Source organism: Podarcis muralis, chromosome 5 (assembly GCF_964188315.1).
Source record: "Podarcis muralis chromosome 5, rPodMur119.hap1.1, whole genome shotgun sequence".
NCBI lineage: Eukaryota > Metazoa > Chordata > Lepidosauria > Squamata > Lacertidae > Podarcis > Podarcis muralis.
In genome coordinates this window covers 36,685,836-36,703,134 of record NC_135659.1, presented here as the reverse complement: position 1 = coordinate 36,703,134, position 17,299 = coordinate 36,685,836, and the positions used below count along the sequence as shown (strand labels likewise).

General features: G+C 41.3%; 1 protein-coding gene across 3 annotated transcripts in view; it reads left to right on the top strand.

Annotated features, from left to right (window-relative positions):
* The window catches only part of ST6GALNAC3 (ST6 N-acetylgalactosaminide alpha-2,6-sialyltransferase 3), a 238,857-nt gene that overhangs the window by 151,731 nt on the left and 69,827 nt on the right, over positions 1-17,299 (top strand). For all 3 annotated transcript variants that reach the window (XM_028733058.2, XM_028733059.2, XM_077928569.1), the window contains one exon: positions 4,614-5,023. In XM_028733058.2, the coding sequence (XP_028588891.1) occupies positions 4,614-5,023 (410 nt within the window). The remainder of the gene's footprint in view (positions 1-4,613; positions 5,024-17,299) is intronic.

Genomic DNA, 17,299 nt, shown 5'->3' with positions numbered 1-17,299 from the left:
TACAACGATTCCTGGAGGATCAGAGCTTTTCAAGGGAGGGATTTAGCTCTTGAAAAGTTGGCTTGCTTTAGTGTTCGTATCAGGGAAAGCAGGAGCAATAACATGGGGTCCACAAGGAGAGGGGCCCATGCTGATGTGTCTCGCTGAGGGGCTGAGTGTGCTTGTTATTACATGCATGCAAGCCAAAATTCATTTCTGTAAGAGCAGTCCAAACAAGCAAGTGTATGCAATAGCTGATTATTGTGCATGAACAGCTATGCTGGTCATATTTCTCAGAGTGGTTTTTAGGCATCATTTAATATGAGTAATACTTCCAGAAATATTTCCTTGGACTTTGCATTAGGGACAATGGCTGCTTGAACATTTTCTTGTCTCCCCTTTTTCACCTGAAGTCATTGTTCATTTCAGAAGCTGCAGGGGGAAATTATTACGATGCAACCAATTCCAGAATTTCTGTTTTATGTAATGTTACCGTTGTGCTAATGAGAAGCTGGCATGTAGATGTGAGGCTGGATAAAGACATGCCTGCAAAGGAACAACTAGGAGCCTTAAAGTGCATTCAGTTGTTCCGTGGCTAATATGGCTTGTTTATGGGGGAAAATAAACTTGGTGTCAAATGCAAAGCCCACTGGGACATTGCTGCACTTGGGAGCTCCCTAGTGGCAACTCCCAAGTGCATCCGATGCCTGTCCGAAGTGGGGTTTGAATCAATTTCAGCTGCAAACTCTGCTGGGATTGACTGCACTCAGGAATTGCACAGTCAAATCTCACCAGGGTTTGCAGTAAGCACTAATCAGCTGCTTGATGTTAACTGCAAGCCCCTTTCAGCAGGAATTTTCCTTGGTGGGGGGACCTGGCAGCTTGTGTTTAATTGTGACTCCAAAGGAAGAAAACAAAGAATTGGGAGTGCACTCTCAATTATTTCCTTTGAAGTTGGGTGTCAAGTGATTGACAGCTGAGTGGTCCTGCCCATCTATTAAGATGACAGATTCTGCCCCCATCTCTGCTATAACAGATAGGACCTTTCCTCAAATAGTCATTTTGGCTTTGACCGCCAACTCATGGGAAATGTTATAGATGGTACCTGACTTAAGTCATAATCAGGGTAAACTCACTGAAAACAATGGGCTTAGTCACGGAGTGTGATTCAGTTAATTATCACCTTATGTGAATATAAATTTGTACAGCGGTACCTCAGGTTACATACGCTTCAGGTTACAGACTCCGCTAATATTACCTCGGGTTAAGAACTTTGCTTCAGAAATTGTGCTCCTAATATTACCTTGCTTCAGAAATTGTGCTCCGGTGGCACAGCAGCAGCAGCAGGAGGCCCCATTAGTTAAAGTGGTGCTTCAGGTTAAGAACAGTTTCAGGTTAAGAACAGACCTCTGGAACGAATTAAGTACGTAACCATAGGTACCACTGTATATGAATTCTCTACAATTGGGGCATAGCATTAATTCCTCCAGGGAGAATATATGTCCATAGTATCCTAAGATAACACACAAGAGTTCAACTAGGAACACTCACTCAATTTTATGGAGATTTTCCTGCTTCTAGAAGCAATAAAAAGGTAGCCTTCAGAACATATTTCATTGAAGTTACTACTTTGCATCATTTAAGTGATGAGCATCAATATGGCGATCCCATTTGGCAGGTGCAGCCTTTGGGTATATTAAAAAATAAAGTCCTTAAGTTGATATCCTCAAGTATCTCATGACAGTCTTGCTTGTATGAAGCTGCCAGTGAGCACTATCGATCACAGATGGTTCATGCAAGAAACATCAATATTGAGAAAAAGCTCTGAAAAAGCCATTGTAGATTGAGTCATGATTATAAACAGATAAACGTAGTAAACTTATTAAAACATCAGTTTGTAAACAGGTCATATTAATCCACATCGTGTTCAAAATCCTCTGGCAGAATCACTATTCCACACCAGTCCCACTGACATTATTATTGCTCATCAGTTTTGTAGCAACAGATGGTGGTGATGACACAGCTGTGCAAATCCTGAAGTCAAGACACCAAACAAGCAAACCTAGAGAGGGTCAAATAATAAAGCCAACAGCAGATCCAGTAGAATGTGACAGATATTTGAGGTGGCAAAAGCTTTAATCTAGAAGGCTTCTAAAGCAATTGGATGGTCAGTAATAAAGGCTTGAACTGAATTTATTTTGATGGCAATAGGTGCTCTTTAAAAATGGATTTCCTTTTATCCAGTTAATGATGTTTGACCTAAAGCATATACAAACAACAGTTCAATTTCTTGTATGTTTTGGCAGTGTGTGTGTAGATCACATGTGAGTACACACCCACCCTCTTCTTGGTGTTTGCAAACACAAGTTTGACCCCAGTAGAGGCAGTTAAGCCAGACCAACCTTTCTACTTCACCACTCTCAGTTGCAGAAATCCCTTCTTAGATGCCTGCACATGATTGCACAGATTGCTGAGCTAGATTTTACAAAATGATAACCACAAGACAATATAAAGGGGAAAGGCAATGTTCCAGTAGGTTGATTTGTTACATTCCACATGAACATTTTTTAAAAAGGAAAATGAACAGTGAACAACAACCAAGCAAGCAAGCATACAGAGACCCATTCTTCTATAAGGAGGCCTTTTTCCTTCAGTGTTTTTTATGTTGCTATTTCTTCTTAGCGATTGTTGTGGGAAGTGAGGGACAAGACAGGAAACTTCTGTGTGGATCCAACATACTGCTGATGCAATGGTGCCATTTGGACAAATATTTCTGCTTTTGCAATAGAATGTTTTGCCATTCTGCTCCTTCTGCTCCTCCTAAATCCATTTTAGGCATTTCTCCAACCCAACGGAGCAGATTTAGGGAGGGCACCTGGGGAAGGGAAGAATGGGGGAAGACAGCATGCATTAGTAGACAACCATCCTCTGTAGTTTTGCTGACAGGATCATGCTCATTGGCACAACTTGTTGGTAGTTGAATCCGCTTAAGCTCCAGCAGGTCCATGGCCAGTCCAACCCTGCCCTCTTCCCACCCCTGATAGACCAGCTCCCACCTACAAGGAAACTTATTGTGGTAGCTTCCACCTATGCACAGTTTAGTGGGACAGAGTCAGGTGCTTCACAGTGGAATGCTCTGCAATTTTCTTAGCAATCGTTTAATGGCTCAGCATTATGCACAAAAACAGCCAATAGCTAACAAGGTATGTTTTTCAAATGATTCATAATTACCATGTCATTATGAAATACTTAAATTCAGAGATAACACAGACACTACAATATTGACAAGATGTACCTGGGCAGCAGTATGATTAGATGACAAAAATGATTCCGGCAGTGGCAAATTACTTTGCTCCATTTATTATTAAAGACCCTAATGACCGTAATAGATCTTTTCCTAACAGAGCTAATAATAAATAGCTTTTATATCTCTAGAATGTATTACCTCTGTACGCATATTCTTTTTGATCAATATTGTCAAGCCAGTGCAGTTTCTGCAGAGACCACCTTGACCAAAAAGCAACTTTTCTACCAAAAACACATTACATACCTTCAGTTCTAGACCTTTAAAAAATGAGGGGGGGGGCATCTTGTGCAGTATAATGCAAACAATTATTATCTAGTTGACTTAAAATTGCAGAGGTCAGAGATTACATTTTATTCAATGTTCAGTGATAATATAAGCAGGAGAAAGTCTCCCTGATGGCTTTGTTGTCATCCTGTTATTAAATAGCTTCACTTGCTTTGCCACGTGGGAGTTGACTCCTTTTCTCCTCGCTGCCACTGTGTTGTACTTTCCCTCTCTATTTTCTTTACAGCACTCTTCCAACCAGACACCATGAGTGCAAATGCATATTATCTAACAACAGCATGTAATCATGTTAGTCTTCTAATAATCATGTCTGCATTCTAATGGGCTAGGTAAAATTATTTGCCTCAAATCCTCCACAGGGTTCTAGCATTTATAATCCTCTCATTCTCTCTCTCTCTCTCTCTATGCATATATATGCTACAATTGCTGAACTTCCAAAGTTCTCACTTCCACCCTGCACTTTCCTGGTTGCACAGATTTTAGCTGCATGACTGACATGCTCCAGCATGGAATCCCACAGAACCTCATTCCTGCCTTGGCTTTAATAGTTCCATGGGTATTTTATTGACTACCTTTCTAAGTTTTAATCCCAGACTTTGCCCCCGGCCTGTCTCAACTTCTTTTCCTCCTCTTTGACTAATTGGTGCATGAGAATGGGCTTTTTCAATGGTGGCTTCCCATCTGTGGATGCCCTCCCTAGAGAAATATGCCTGGTGCCATCATGGTCAGTTTTTTGGGGCCAGGCAATGACATTGTATGTACTATGAGACTCTAAACCTCAACTCTCTTTAGTTTCTGTAGTGTTGGTACTGATCCAGCGACAGAGAAGCTAAGCATTGACAAATCAGTATCAGTGTTGGTCTTAGAATGCTCTGCCCTTGAATCACCTGAAATGTTGGTTGATTTGTTTCTGGTGCCATGCAGGCACTGGGTTGGGTAACATGCCTTGTCACATGATGAGGCAGGAGCATAGATTTCTGGGAAGTGGCCTGTCCAGAAACTGACAGTTTATTTTTGTTCTCTTCTCTTCCTCCCTCACCAGCCTCTACAACTGGACTGTGACCTGTGTGCCATCATTTCAAATTCAGGTCAGATGTCTGAACAGAAAGTAGGATTTGAAATTGACCAGTCCTCCTGTATCTGGAGGATGAATAATGCTCCCACCAAGGGCTATGAAGAAGATGTTGGGAAGCGGACCACCGTGAGAGTCGTCTCCCACACCAGTGTTCCTCTTCTGCTTAAGAATCCTGAATATTTTTTCAAGGAAACCAACAGCACAGTTTATGTCATCTGGGGACCTTTTCGAAACATGAGGAAGGATGGCAGTGGCATTGTGTACAACATGCTGAAGAAGACTGTGGACAGCTACCCTGGGGCAAAAATCTATGTGACCACAGAGCAGCGCATGAGTTACTGTGATGAAGTATTTAAGAAGGAAACTGGGAAAGACAGGTAAGTCCTGCCTGGCAGATTGAAAACATATACCAATGTCAAAAAAGGATTTGCCATTGTTGAGTTGTTTACTGTACGTGCCCACAAATAAGTAATTTGCTGAAGGCCATTGAAATGTGTCCATTGCAGGGACAGGACTCAAACTCATGATTTTTGGATCAAAGTCAGTGTTGTCCACTAGGCCATGTTGACTCTTTTGCCATGTTCCATATGTTATACTTTCAGCTCCTCACTCCATTGAGAGGCCTTGAATGTGACAGTGAAGTGTGTTCTGAATCTGAGCCATTGGGTAAGCTGTCAAAGAATAACTTAGCTCCATATGTGAGGGGAAATGGCTGTGTGTGCCTTGCCAAACCTTTAGACATTTGTTCACTCTATCGGTTTCAGACTCTCAATTTTTCTTACTTTTGTTACTTAAGCTAGATATTGTAGTTTCCTCAGAGAAACAACAGCCCTCACTTCCGTTGTTGCTTTAAACAGTGCACTGATTTTGCTGCAAACCAAGTTACAGGGAAGCCAAATGCCACTCCTATAGTAAAGGTAAAGGTAAAGGGACCCCTGACCATTAGGTCCCGTCGCGGACGACTCTGGGGTTGCGGTGCTCATCTAGCTTTACTAGCTGAGTACAGCTTCCGGGTCATGTGGCCAGAATGACTAAGCCACTTCTGGCGAACCAGAGCAGCACACAGAAATGCCATTTACCTTCCCACCAGAGCGGTACCTGCTTATCTACTTGCACTTTGTGCTTTTGAACTGCTAGGTTGGCAGGAGCAGGGACCGAGCAATGGGAGCTCACCCCATCGCGGGGATTTGAACCACCAACCTTCTGATCGGCAAGCCCTAGGCTCTGTGGTTTAACACATCCCTCACTCCTATAGTACACAAATGTAAAACTTTACTTGGAACCAGGGAGGTTTATTCCTAAATATCAACTGTATACATGCTGTGCACCACCAGTGTATTGCTATAAGATATTTCTAGCCTGACAAGCCTCTAATGACACTTAGATGTTAGTTGATCTTGAGAAACAAAGTATTTCTAGCACAAGATTATCTCAATTTTGAACTACCTGGTGGTGGGGAAAAGCGATCAGGAATGAGCTGCAAACAGGTCTGTGATGCAAATAACCAAAGCATTTAAAAATCAGTCATTAATATTAGTTGGTAGAAGAGGCTAAAACCAACCTCTATTAAGGAGCTAATGTCCACCAACCTGTCACATTCCAAAACAGATTCCCTGTTTACCTAATCTGAACACAGAATAACTTCTGAAACAGGCTGTCAAAACCTGGCTATTGTTGTTGACACCATGATGGTGTGAACGTGAAGAAAAATTTGTTCTTTTTTGCAGACCCTCATTAGGGAAATATTTATATGTTTAAGGCAGTATGAACTTTCCTTCTTTCTGAATAATTGTTGTGCATAAATAATGCCTTTTCATTTTTATGATTGTAGAGATGCTCAGAAACTGACAGCTTTTTCCAATACTTCATTAGCACCTTTCAAAGCTGCATTATGTATACAGAGTCAGATGAAAGGAAAATTTAAACTATGTTTATAGGGATGCCAACCAGTAACCAAATGTGAAAAGGATTTCCCCCCTTTGTGACTGTTTACCTGAATTCCAGCACGCTATTGAGTTGCCTTGAAGTTTAAAACCTAATAGAAAATCTTACAGCATCGTTTAATTAGTAAATAGCTGGGAAAGGAATCCTTGTAGATTCCATTAAAACAAAAGAGTTCATTCTGGTCTGATAAAATGCACTGAGCAGCTCTAAATAGCATTTAATTAGCTGGCACCAAAGCTGCTCCACCCTCAGGGATGCGTAAAATTAATGAAGGTTAGAAGCAAAGAGATCAATGCTACCATACACCACAGCCTTACGTGGAGGTGATGTGGAGGAAGGGAGTGTCTTGGTGGCGAGGCTCTTTTTGGAAACCATTTGCCCTTAAAAAACAGAAAGTCACTTTCACAGAAGCAATGCTTAAAATGAGCATCAAGCAACATTGCTGTGGGCTAGGCTAGTCTAATTTGAGCCAGCTTGCAACCCCCCTCACTGTTTATCCTGAACAGCCCAGATTAGCAGTGGTGCAGTGCCTTAAGCAAAAACTGTGTTGCAATCTGCTGTCAGGCCCACCCGCAATACTGGCTACCCAGTCAGTGATCAACACATGTGGCGCTGGTTGGTAATACTGTGTTCAGAACCTTGTATTACGCAATCGTACTGCTTAGTCAGATGTTGCTGAGATGTTTTGCTTTGCTTTGTTTTAAAAGATGGCTATAAACAACAGAGTTACAGTATAGGTCTTCTAAAATTCTTATAAAGAATTTTACACTACTTTTTATGCTGTGAACTGCCCTGACATCTACGGATGAAGAATGGTATACAAATTTAATAATAAAAGATACTTAACTGATCATCAGCATACCTCAGTGTTGGCATTCACATCAGCATTTCAAATCAGATGGGGGACCCACCAGATTACAGGTAGCTCAAATGCAGCAGACCAGTTGCTCTGATGAGATTTAGAGGTCAACCAAGCTGCAGTCTCTAACAGCTGTTCTCAGCTATATCCCCAAACTCATGGGCAAATAGTGGTTAAACAGGCTATGCTTTGGCCTAGAGCTGTAGACTCCTAAGGCACAACACATCTCTTTAGCAATTATTCAATATAAGGATTTGTTGAATGAGTAGAGTTGGAAAGGTTGTTTGGTGGATGAGTTGATTCCTTAGTAAGGTCCAGGTTGCTTACTCAGGTGGAGTAAACCATTAGTTCAGGATGCAGGCCCAAGCCTGGAATTGTCATACAGATGTTTGTGATCTTCTGCTCCTCAGTCGGGGCTTCTGTTTCCTTTAGGACATGCCTGTTCCCTTATGCCACCACTTCTGGGCTAGTGTCTTAAGTCACCACATATGATGGAAGTTTCTGAGACTAGCATTGTTCATGTATTGTATTGATACTTATTTTTTAAAAAATATAATTTTTGGAGCAAAAGGGCTTCCAAGGTGGTTCACAGTATATATCATAATACAATAAAAACCAGCATCAGAAGAGCAGAAGCGTTGTAGTCACCTATGTTATCCTCAGAGCAGACCCACTGAAGTGAACGGACCTAAGCTAGTCATGTCCATGAATTTCAGAGGGTCTACTCTGAGTAGATCTGGCATTGAATACTACCACTGGAGTTACTAAACGGTTAAAAACTTGTCAAAAGCTGGCAGAATAAAAATGTTTTGGCTGCCCACCAACTACCAAAAATGGAGCTATTTGAATTTCCCCTTGCAGAGAATCCCTTAGCAGTGGAACATACCACATCACCATTTAGCCTCATCACTGTGGTCCCAATCCTGGTACAAGGGGTTCTATCACCCTACTCTTGTTCTGTGACTTCTATGTATTCATTTCCATTGTTCTCAGTTATGGTATGTTGCCATTACAAGGATATAAATAATATTTGCTGCTGCTTACGCCAGTATAACCCAAGATGCACCAAGATTTGCATGGGGGCAGAATTAGTATTCTGTGCAAGACATCAACTTTGGTCCACCTTTGGAAATAAGGAATGGACAAAATGAATCCAGTAAGCAAGTTGCATAATTTGAAAGGTAGTTAGTATTTTAGATAGATCCGAAGGCAACAAATTGCTTTTGAGCTTCACACGGCGGAGTCCATAGTCTCCTCAGTATGTGCACCAGATGGTGCAACATATTAGGCTTTGAAAGTGATGTTTTATCATTTGAGGCAGAGAAATGCATCATGCTGCTCACTGACTTCTAAGTCAGGATGCAAGGATATGGAATTGCTGAACCTGAGACTTTGATCAGCTTCCTTGATGCAATTGGCTTGTTACCATGACAATACATGTAATCCATGTAATCTGTGCTATAAAACTGCTTATTCCAAAGTAACTTTGTTGAGAGTCAATAACTTATGAGATCCTTTTACCATTGGTTGTGATTCTGTCTGCTTGCGAAGATGAGGCTGACACAGATCAGTCACCTTCCTTCCATATCTCTTCATTTATTATATTTATAACTTCATTTACTAGATTTATAATATTTCTGTGTCCAGGGCAGCTGTTTACCAGCTCCATCTGGTATGCAGGCTGAGACCCTATCTGCCTGCGGACTGCCTCGCCAGAGTGGTGCATGCTCTGGTTATCTCCCGCTTGGATTACTGCAATGCGCTTTACATGGGGCTACCTTTGAAGGTGACCCAGAAACTACAACTAATCCAGAAGGCAGCAGCTAGACTGGTGACTGGGAGCGGCCGCAGAGACCACATAACACCGGTCTTGAAAGACCTACATTGGCTCCCAGTACGTTTCCGAGCACAATTCAAAGTGTTGCTGCTGACCTTTAAACGGTATATCTGAAGGAGCGTCTCCACCCCCATCGTTCTACCCAGACACTGAGGTCCAGCACTGAGGGCCTTCTGGCGGTTCCCTCACTGTGAGAAGCCAAGTTACAGGGAACCAGGCAGAGGGCCTTCTTGGTAGTGGCACCCGCCCTGTGGAACGCCCTCCCATCAGATGTCAAAGAGAACAACAACAAATCTGAAGGCAGCCCTGTTTAGGGAAGCTTTTAATGTTTGATGTATTTTAATATTCTTTTGGAAGCCGCCCAGAGTGGCTGGGGAAGCCCAGCCAGATAGGCGGGGTATAAATAATTTATTATTATTATTATTATTATTATTATTATTATTATTATTATTATTCTGAGCACAATTCAATGTGTTTCTTCTGACCTTGGGCCAGTATACCTGAAGGAGCATCTCCACCCCCATCGTTCAGCCTGGACACTGAAGTCCACCTCTGAGGGCCTTCTGGTGGTTCCCTCACTGCAATAAGTGAAAAACTCACTGCAATAAGTGAAAAACAGGGAACCAGACAGAAGGCCTTCTCAGCAGTGGCACCCTTCTTGTGGAATGCCCTCCCATCAGATGTCAAGGAGATAAAGAACTACTCAACTTTTAGAAGACATCTGAAGGCAGCCCTTATTGGGAAGTTTTTGATGTTTGGCGTTTTGTTATGTTTTTATATGTGCAGGAAGCTGCCCAGAGTGGGTGGGGAAACTGAACCAGAGTATAAATACTCATTCACTCATTCATGATGGCATGCATAAGATTCTCAAGTGGTCACTTATTCAGTTGCTTATCTGACCTGGACCTCCATATTGTCACTATAAAGTTGCTGCATCAGGGATATTGCTAAGGAATGGGGTCCCAGGGCATGGGGAAAATCTTTATTCAGACTGCCCCAAGTATTTCCAGGGGGTATAAATTTAATTGGAGGGGTGATTTTGATTACTGGGTGAATATTAATTTGGTGGGATAAAATACATTTAGGTGATTTTATCTAGAGATTGTTTGTGGGGGGGGGGGCAGGAATGGGCTTACTGCCAATACTAAGATATGCTAAAATGGCTTATATACATGAGCTTCACAGTGTCTTAAACTTTGAAGCTCTTTGCATGAGGTCTTCTACAGTGCTAATGCAAATCAGCTCTCAGATCGGCTTCCCTAGGCAGCACGGACAAGGATCCGCTTTAGTTTGTTATCTGAACCATACAAATGTACATTTCCATGCAAATTTAAACAGCTGCCCTGCAAATATTGTTGTTTAGTTGTCTTAGTCGTGTTCAACTCTCCGTGACCCCATGAACCAAGCATGCCTTGGAAACTCTCACTTTCTTCTCAAAGCTTCTCCTTTTTTATTTACATGCAGTTTTCTTGGCAAAATACTGGAGTGGTTTGCCAGCTCCTTCTCCAAGTGGAGCTAAACTCTCTCCATCTTGGGTGGCCCTGCACAGCATAACTCATAGCTTCTTGGAGTTATTCAAGCCCCTTCACCACGACAAGGCAGTGATCCATGAAGGGACTGCAAATATTAGTAGAATAATATAGCTTGTGAGTTGGCGTACTAGCGTACACCTAATAGGCACATTTAAGCTCATGGAGTGGCAGAGATCCAACCAAGAGCAGGGAATTGTTAAAGTATCCTTTGTAGTGGTAAAAATCTTGAACTTTCGTTTGCTTTTATTTTTTCCCCCATCTTCCTGTAGCAAGAGCAACAGTAAAATAGGTTTGTATGAATTGTACAAATAATTGTGAAAATAACTCATGGGTATTTTAAAAACAGAATAGTATCACATATTATGTTTATGAAGTCAAAAAGTACTGTTGGGGTGGGGTGAATCCATAACCTAAATCTATCAGATTAAAAATTGTTTTCAGGTGTGTGTGTGGGTGTGCATGGGTGTGCGTGCATGTGCTTTGGTATACTGTGGTAAACTCATGGCTTTGTAACTTCGACAAGGTCCACTTTATAAATTGGGAGCACCCCCAAACTTTTACTGTGAGCATTCCCTGAACTATTCATTGCCCATCTCTGTTCTTTCTTTCTTTCTTTTTATAAAGCAATTCTTTCAGAAAAGGTTAATGGTTTTGTCCATCTTCATTCATGGAATGACTAATAGCCCCTTTGTCAGTTAAGAGTTCTTTATTGGCTGAAAAAACAAAGGGTATGAAGCACAAAATGTTAATGAAATAAATAGATTTTTCATTATAAAACACTTAAAGCTCATCCTGTAACACTCCTGAATGCAAGAAGCATTCCTGATAGCAAGTGTCTGGTGGAATGGTAGGGGGTGGGAGCAGGGAGGGAGAAAGAGAATGGTATTTGTACTGCCTTCTAACAGTCCAGAATCAACTGATGAAGTACTAAGTCCAGAATTGGACTAGATTTTATCCAGACGTTTTATTATTAAGTGCATTTAAGTGCACCTCAAGCACTGCCTTTCCCATATAACTGACCTTGTGATCATAATCTGAGACCCTTCTTCATGTGTCCCCCTCCACCAGAGGTCCAAAGGGTGGCAACACAAGAACAGGCCTTTTCTGCAGTGACTCCCAGCTTGTAGAATGCTCTCCCTACAGAGGCTTGCCTGGCGACTACACTGCATATCGTTAGGCTCCAGGTGAAAACATTCCTCTTCTTCCAAGCCTTTGGCTAATTAAATAATACATTTTTGTAGGGAAGTGATGGCTGCTTAAAGTGGTATTATATTGCTGTACATGTATAGTGCAGATGGGGCCTTGGTTAAAAAATGGATAATTTGGAAAGTTGTGTTACGCACAGAGAAAAGGCTAGAGATGAATATGGCAGATGTGTGGTGCCTATTGAAAATGTTTGGAGCCCAAGGAAACATGTAGAACAGCCCTCCACAATGGGTGGCTCAATGGGTCGCCATGTATCATGGCCAGCAAGGGGCCTGAAACCCCTACTCCTCAACTGTTCTGATAAAATCAGAAGCACAGTGCCCCCAAACACATATTTTTGGGTACCACAATCTCACCCCCAAAAAGCACTTGATGGAATGGTATCTATAGGAGGCCATCTGCTGTAGAGCATAGTGATTTGTTGGGCATATGATACTTTAGTTCTTGATGGGAAAGTTCATATATAGCTGTTTCAGGTTTGTATATTCTCATCCTCACCCACCAGCAACCTACAATTTCTGTTAGAATATCATATTATATTATAATATTAATACTTACTTTCATCCCACCCCACCCCAAAGTCTCCTCAGGATAAATGATCCCATCAAATTGGGTGACAATTAAATGATTCTATCCACATAACTGATAAACACATGGAGGTTACCATTAGCATTTTCCATCATTTTTATTATTATTTTTAAATCCTAGCTTTAACTTGATCAGACTAAACCAGATCAGGCTCAAATTCATCATTATGTTATGAAGCACTTATAGATCAATCCTGTACATGTCACCTCAGCAATAAGTCTCATTGAGTTCAATGGAATTTACTTCTAGGTACATGTGCATTCGGACAACAGCTTCATCTGCCTAATCCAGTCTGTCTCTTTCTGTTTATGCCCAGATCGGGTTTTCTCCATGTATAAATGCAGTCTTGCTTGTTAATTCATATCTCCTTCTCTGTCCATAGTACTGACACATACACCATGACCCTAGTTTTAATACAGACCCATTAATAATTTGGCCTCTGTGGGCGGGCGGATTACTACAGGAGGCCTTAGAAATAATTGCCCACTAATGTGAAAAAGCAGAAATATGTACAGTATTATATTGCTCATAATGTAATCATTAAAATAACAATTATGTGATAATGAAAGGATTCATTATGCTTAAGTTTATCTTTACATAATGTTAATAGCTAACGAAAACTGCAAAGATTATATCTAATTAAATTGAACAACATTACCAAAGCCTTCTTTGTAGAAAGGCGATCTTTAGCACAGAATTTTACATTCACGCGGAGTGTAGTTCAAGTCCATTTTTTACGTATTCAGAAATGTGACCATTTTATAATCAACTGTAACTGATTCTTTTCCATTAAATGAATTGGAAATGCATTCACTCAGGACAAATCCATTAAATGTACTTGAAATTATGTTGATGTGAAGTCCCTGAATAAATGAGAAATAGAAAATTACACAATAATGTGGGCTATTATTATTATAATTATTATGGCCTGTCATTCTGGACTGGCTGCTGAGACCTGGTGTTGATTGCAAATAGTTATTCAGAGGTCAGATGGCAGCAACAAGAGGGCATTAACTGATGGAGCATTTCATTCATGCAGCCTGAGGTTCTCAAGTGTTGCTTGTACAGCAATCATCCAACAGCGAGTTCTCAGACAAGACCCAAGTTTCCCTCTGAGATAAGGAGCTACCCAGAGAATTCTAATATTCTTCATGAAACCATTTATCTCTTACCACATGCTTCATACCTACCAGCTTGTAGTTAAATGCCTGCAGCCCTGAGATACTTTTCCAAGACCTCTGATTTCCCCCAAGGTTTCCATTTATTTCTCTTTTCTGGAAAATCTCAGAAAAACTTGTTCCTTCAGAGGGAGTTCAACTCCTCCCAGAACAGCTAACTCACCTGTCTCTGTATAACTTTGTGAGCAGAAACTTGTTCCAATGCATGAATTCTTGTTCCTTGCATCAAGCAGAGCACCTTATAACATCTCCGGTGTGAACAGCTAATGATTAGAACTCATCAGAATAACTCATGGAAGCATTTCAATAAATAATAGGTTGTTAGGTAGGTATGTGCACTGTAGCTGATAGTGCTCTAATGACCTCCCTGGTGATGGGAGGAACTGATTTCCCTGGGATGATTATGATTGTCGAAGACCATAACTACAGTTTACAACATTGATTCTTTTAAAAATTAATGTAGCATGAGTGAGTGGGCTTTGTAGCAACCAGATTTCTTTCTGTTATTTGGAGAGGGAAACAGTGGCTGCTTTTATTTTCTATCTAAGGAACAAAAAAAACAGCCCAGATTTTATTAAACAATTACACTACGGAGTTATCTGTAAGGCATTCTACTGGTTGCACCCCATATGCCATTTTAAAAATCAAGGATGTATATACTCTGTATGAGATCCTATTTGGATAATTGAGTAAGTGGCCAGATTTCCAAAAGAGTTGCATAGACATGTATTATATTGGGGAAAACGAATCATACATTATGTGGAGAATCTGGGAAAATAAAACTCTGATTTCTCTTTAAAAAAAATAATCCTGTCTGTATTGTATTGTATTGTATTGTATTGTATTGTATTGTATTGTTTGTTCTCGTATTTGTTAATGCTTCAAAGCTTTGCAATGCATTATTCTTGTCCTAAAATTCAAACAAAGAAAAATGTGAAAATATGCTAACCGGAACTGGCTTCATGCCAATAGTCCCATTTTTACTGCTTTCCAGTGTTGCAAGTAATGAAGATTCCTAAAAGCTCAGCAACATCATTTCTTGTTTGCATGAGAGGTTGAGAGAAGCAGTGGCATCAAGATGCCCCCACTTTATACTTCGCTTGCTTAGTTATACTTGATTTTCTACACAAAGAACTAAATTGATAATTTCTTGTCTTGACTTAATTATTAAAGAATCATTCCAGATGGAAATATTTAGAATTATGATAATTCTTTCTGGGTAGACTCAGACACAACTGTTCTCTTTCCAAGAGTATTTGTGGCTGAAGTGCAGGAAAACTTATTACAGTTCAGTTACCGCATCAGAAATGTATCTAAAATAATAAGAGCTAGAAACTCTGTATTTGTCCCATTTCATGGCCCATCTCATAGCCTCCAACATTTCTACAATGAAGATAGGGATGCCCCATTCCATAATAATAATAATAATAATAATAATAATAATAATAATAATAATTTTACTATTTATAATCCGCCCATCTGACTGGGTTGTTCCAGCCACTTTGGGTGCCTTTCAACATATATAAGGTAAAGGTAAAGGTACCCCTGCCCATACGGGCCAGTCTTGACAGACTCTAGGGTTGTGCGCCCATCTCACTCAAGAGGCTGGGGGCCAGCGCTGTCCGGAGACACTTCCGGGTCACGTGGCCAGCGTGACAAGCTGCATCTGGTGAGCCAGCGCAGCACACGGAACGCCGTTTACCTTCCCGCTGTAAGCGGTCCCTATTTATCTACTTGCACCCGGGGGTGCTTTCGAACTGCTAGGTTGGCAGGCGCTGGGACCGAGCAACGGGAGCGCACCCCGCCGCGGGGATTCGAACCGCCGACCTTTCGATCGGCAAGTCCTAGGTGCTGAGGCTTTAACCCACAGCGCCACCCGCGTCCCTTTCCAACATATATAGAAACATAATAAAAAATTAAACATTTAAAAACTTCCCTATACAGGGCTGTCTTCAGGTATCTTCTAAAGGTTGTATAGTTACTTATCTCCTTGGTTTGGAGGTTGCATAACTCCATACCCTCCAACATTTCTCCGATGAAAATAAGGAGATCCTAAGGAAAAGTGGGACATTGCAGGATTAAATCAGAAACCGGGACAGCTTCTGTAAATCTGGGACTGTTCCTGGAAAATAGGAACAATTGGTGGGTCTGCCATCTTGATGATGGTGTGTGCATTTGTGGTTGTGCATTCATGGGAAATTTCTTAGATCAGGTTGCATTGTTCTAGTGTTTAGTCTTTGGAAGGCTGGCGTGCAAAACCTAACCCCCAGCTGGTGAAGGTTGAGGTTCCTCTTATGTAGCTTTCATGAAAGATGAGGTTAACATTTCTGTGTGCACAGATATGAAAGGAAAACACTGCCAAGGTACACAGATTGGCTGCTCTTCCCAACTTAATGAAGGGCATGTTCATCAGAAAAACAGCTAAACATATTGCTAAATGCCAGGTACCCAATTACATGGAAGATGTTAACTAAAATGCTTTTATTATCACAGTGAATTAGGTGGATGTCTGAGCCCTAATCCCTACTGTAGATAATCAGAGAAATGTGTTGTACTTTCACCCTATTTTTACAAATAGCGTATGCTGCATGTATCTTGCCACATGTTGACCATTTTTCGTGCTTCTAAATATTGGCATGGCTTTAGCTAATTGCACTGTCTGTGGGTGTGATAGTGCTGTCATTTCTTTACTCTTTGTTACTTTCCCCACACTAGCTCTGAAATCTCAGGTGGAATCCATTGACATATGGTATGCACACAAAGTTAGAATTGAAGGGTTAATCTCTGAGTCTTCCATGTTGAACAGTATCTGCAGTAAAACTATTAGTAATATTTTGAATGAATTGTTCTCCAGTGTCTCTGTGGCAATTAATACTTGATAAGCAAAATAGGAAGAGGGAAGAAACACCTGGGTTATAGGACCAGATCCCATTTTTTCCTGATGTCCATATTAATTTATTCATGTTCCACAATACTTGCATATTATATCAGTTGGGAAATCTCTTGAAATGAGATAGCCACACAGTTACGCAGATTACGTCAGTCCATTGTTGCTGGTGGTTCATTTTCAGAATTAGCCATTCCATGCCTGGGGTCTTTTCTACACACACACGCGCACACACGCGCACGCCTTAGAAGTGGTCAGCACAATTGCTTTGTAATGTGAGCAATACATCCAGACACAAAAGCACATTCAAATATGGGGGGAAACCACTTGTTTCAAACCATAAAGGTAAAGGGACCCCTGACCATTAGGTCCAGTCGTGGCCGACTCTGGGGTTGTGCCGCTCATCTCGCTTTATTGGCCAAGGGAGCTGGCGTACAGCTTCCAGGTCATGTGGCCAGCATGACTAAGCCGCTTCTGGCGAACCAGAGCAGCACACGGAAACACCGTTTACCTTCCCGCCAGAGCGGTACCTATTTATCTACTTGCACTTTGACGTTCTTTCGAACTGCAAGGTTGGCAGGAGCAGGGACCAAGCAATGGGAGCTCACCCCATCACGGGGAT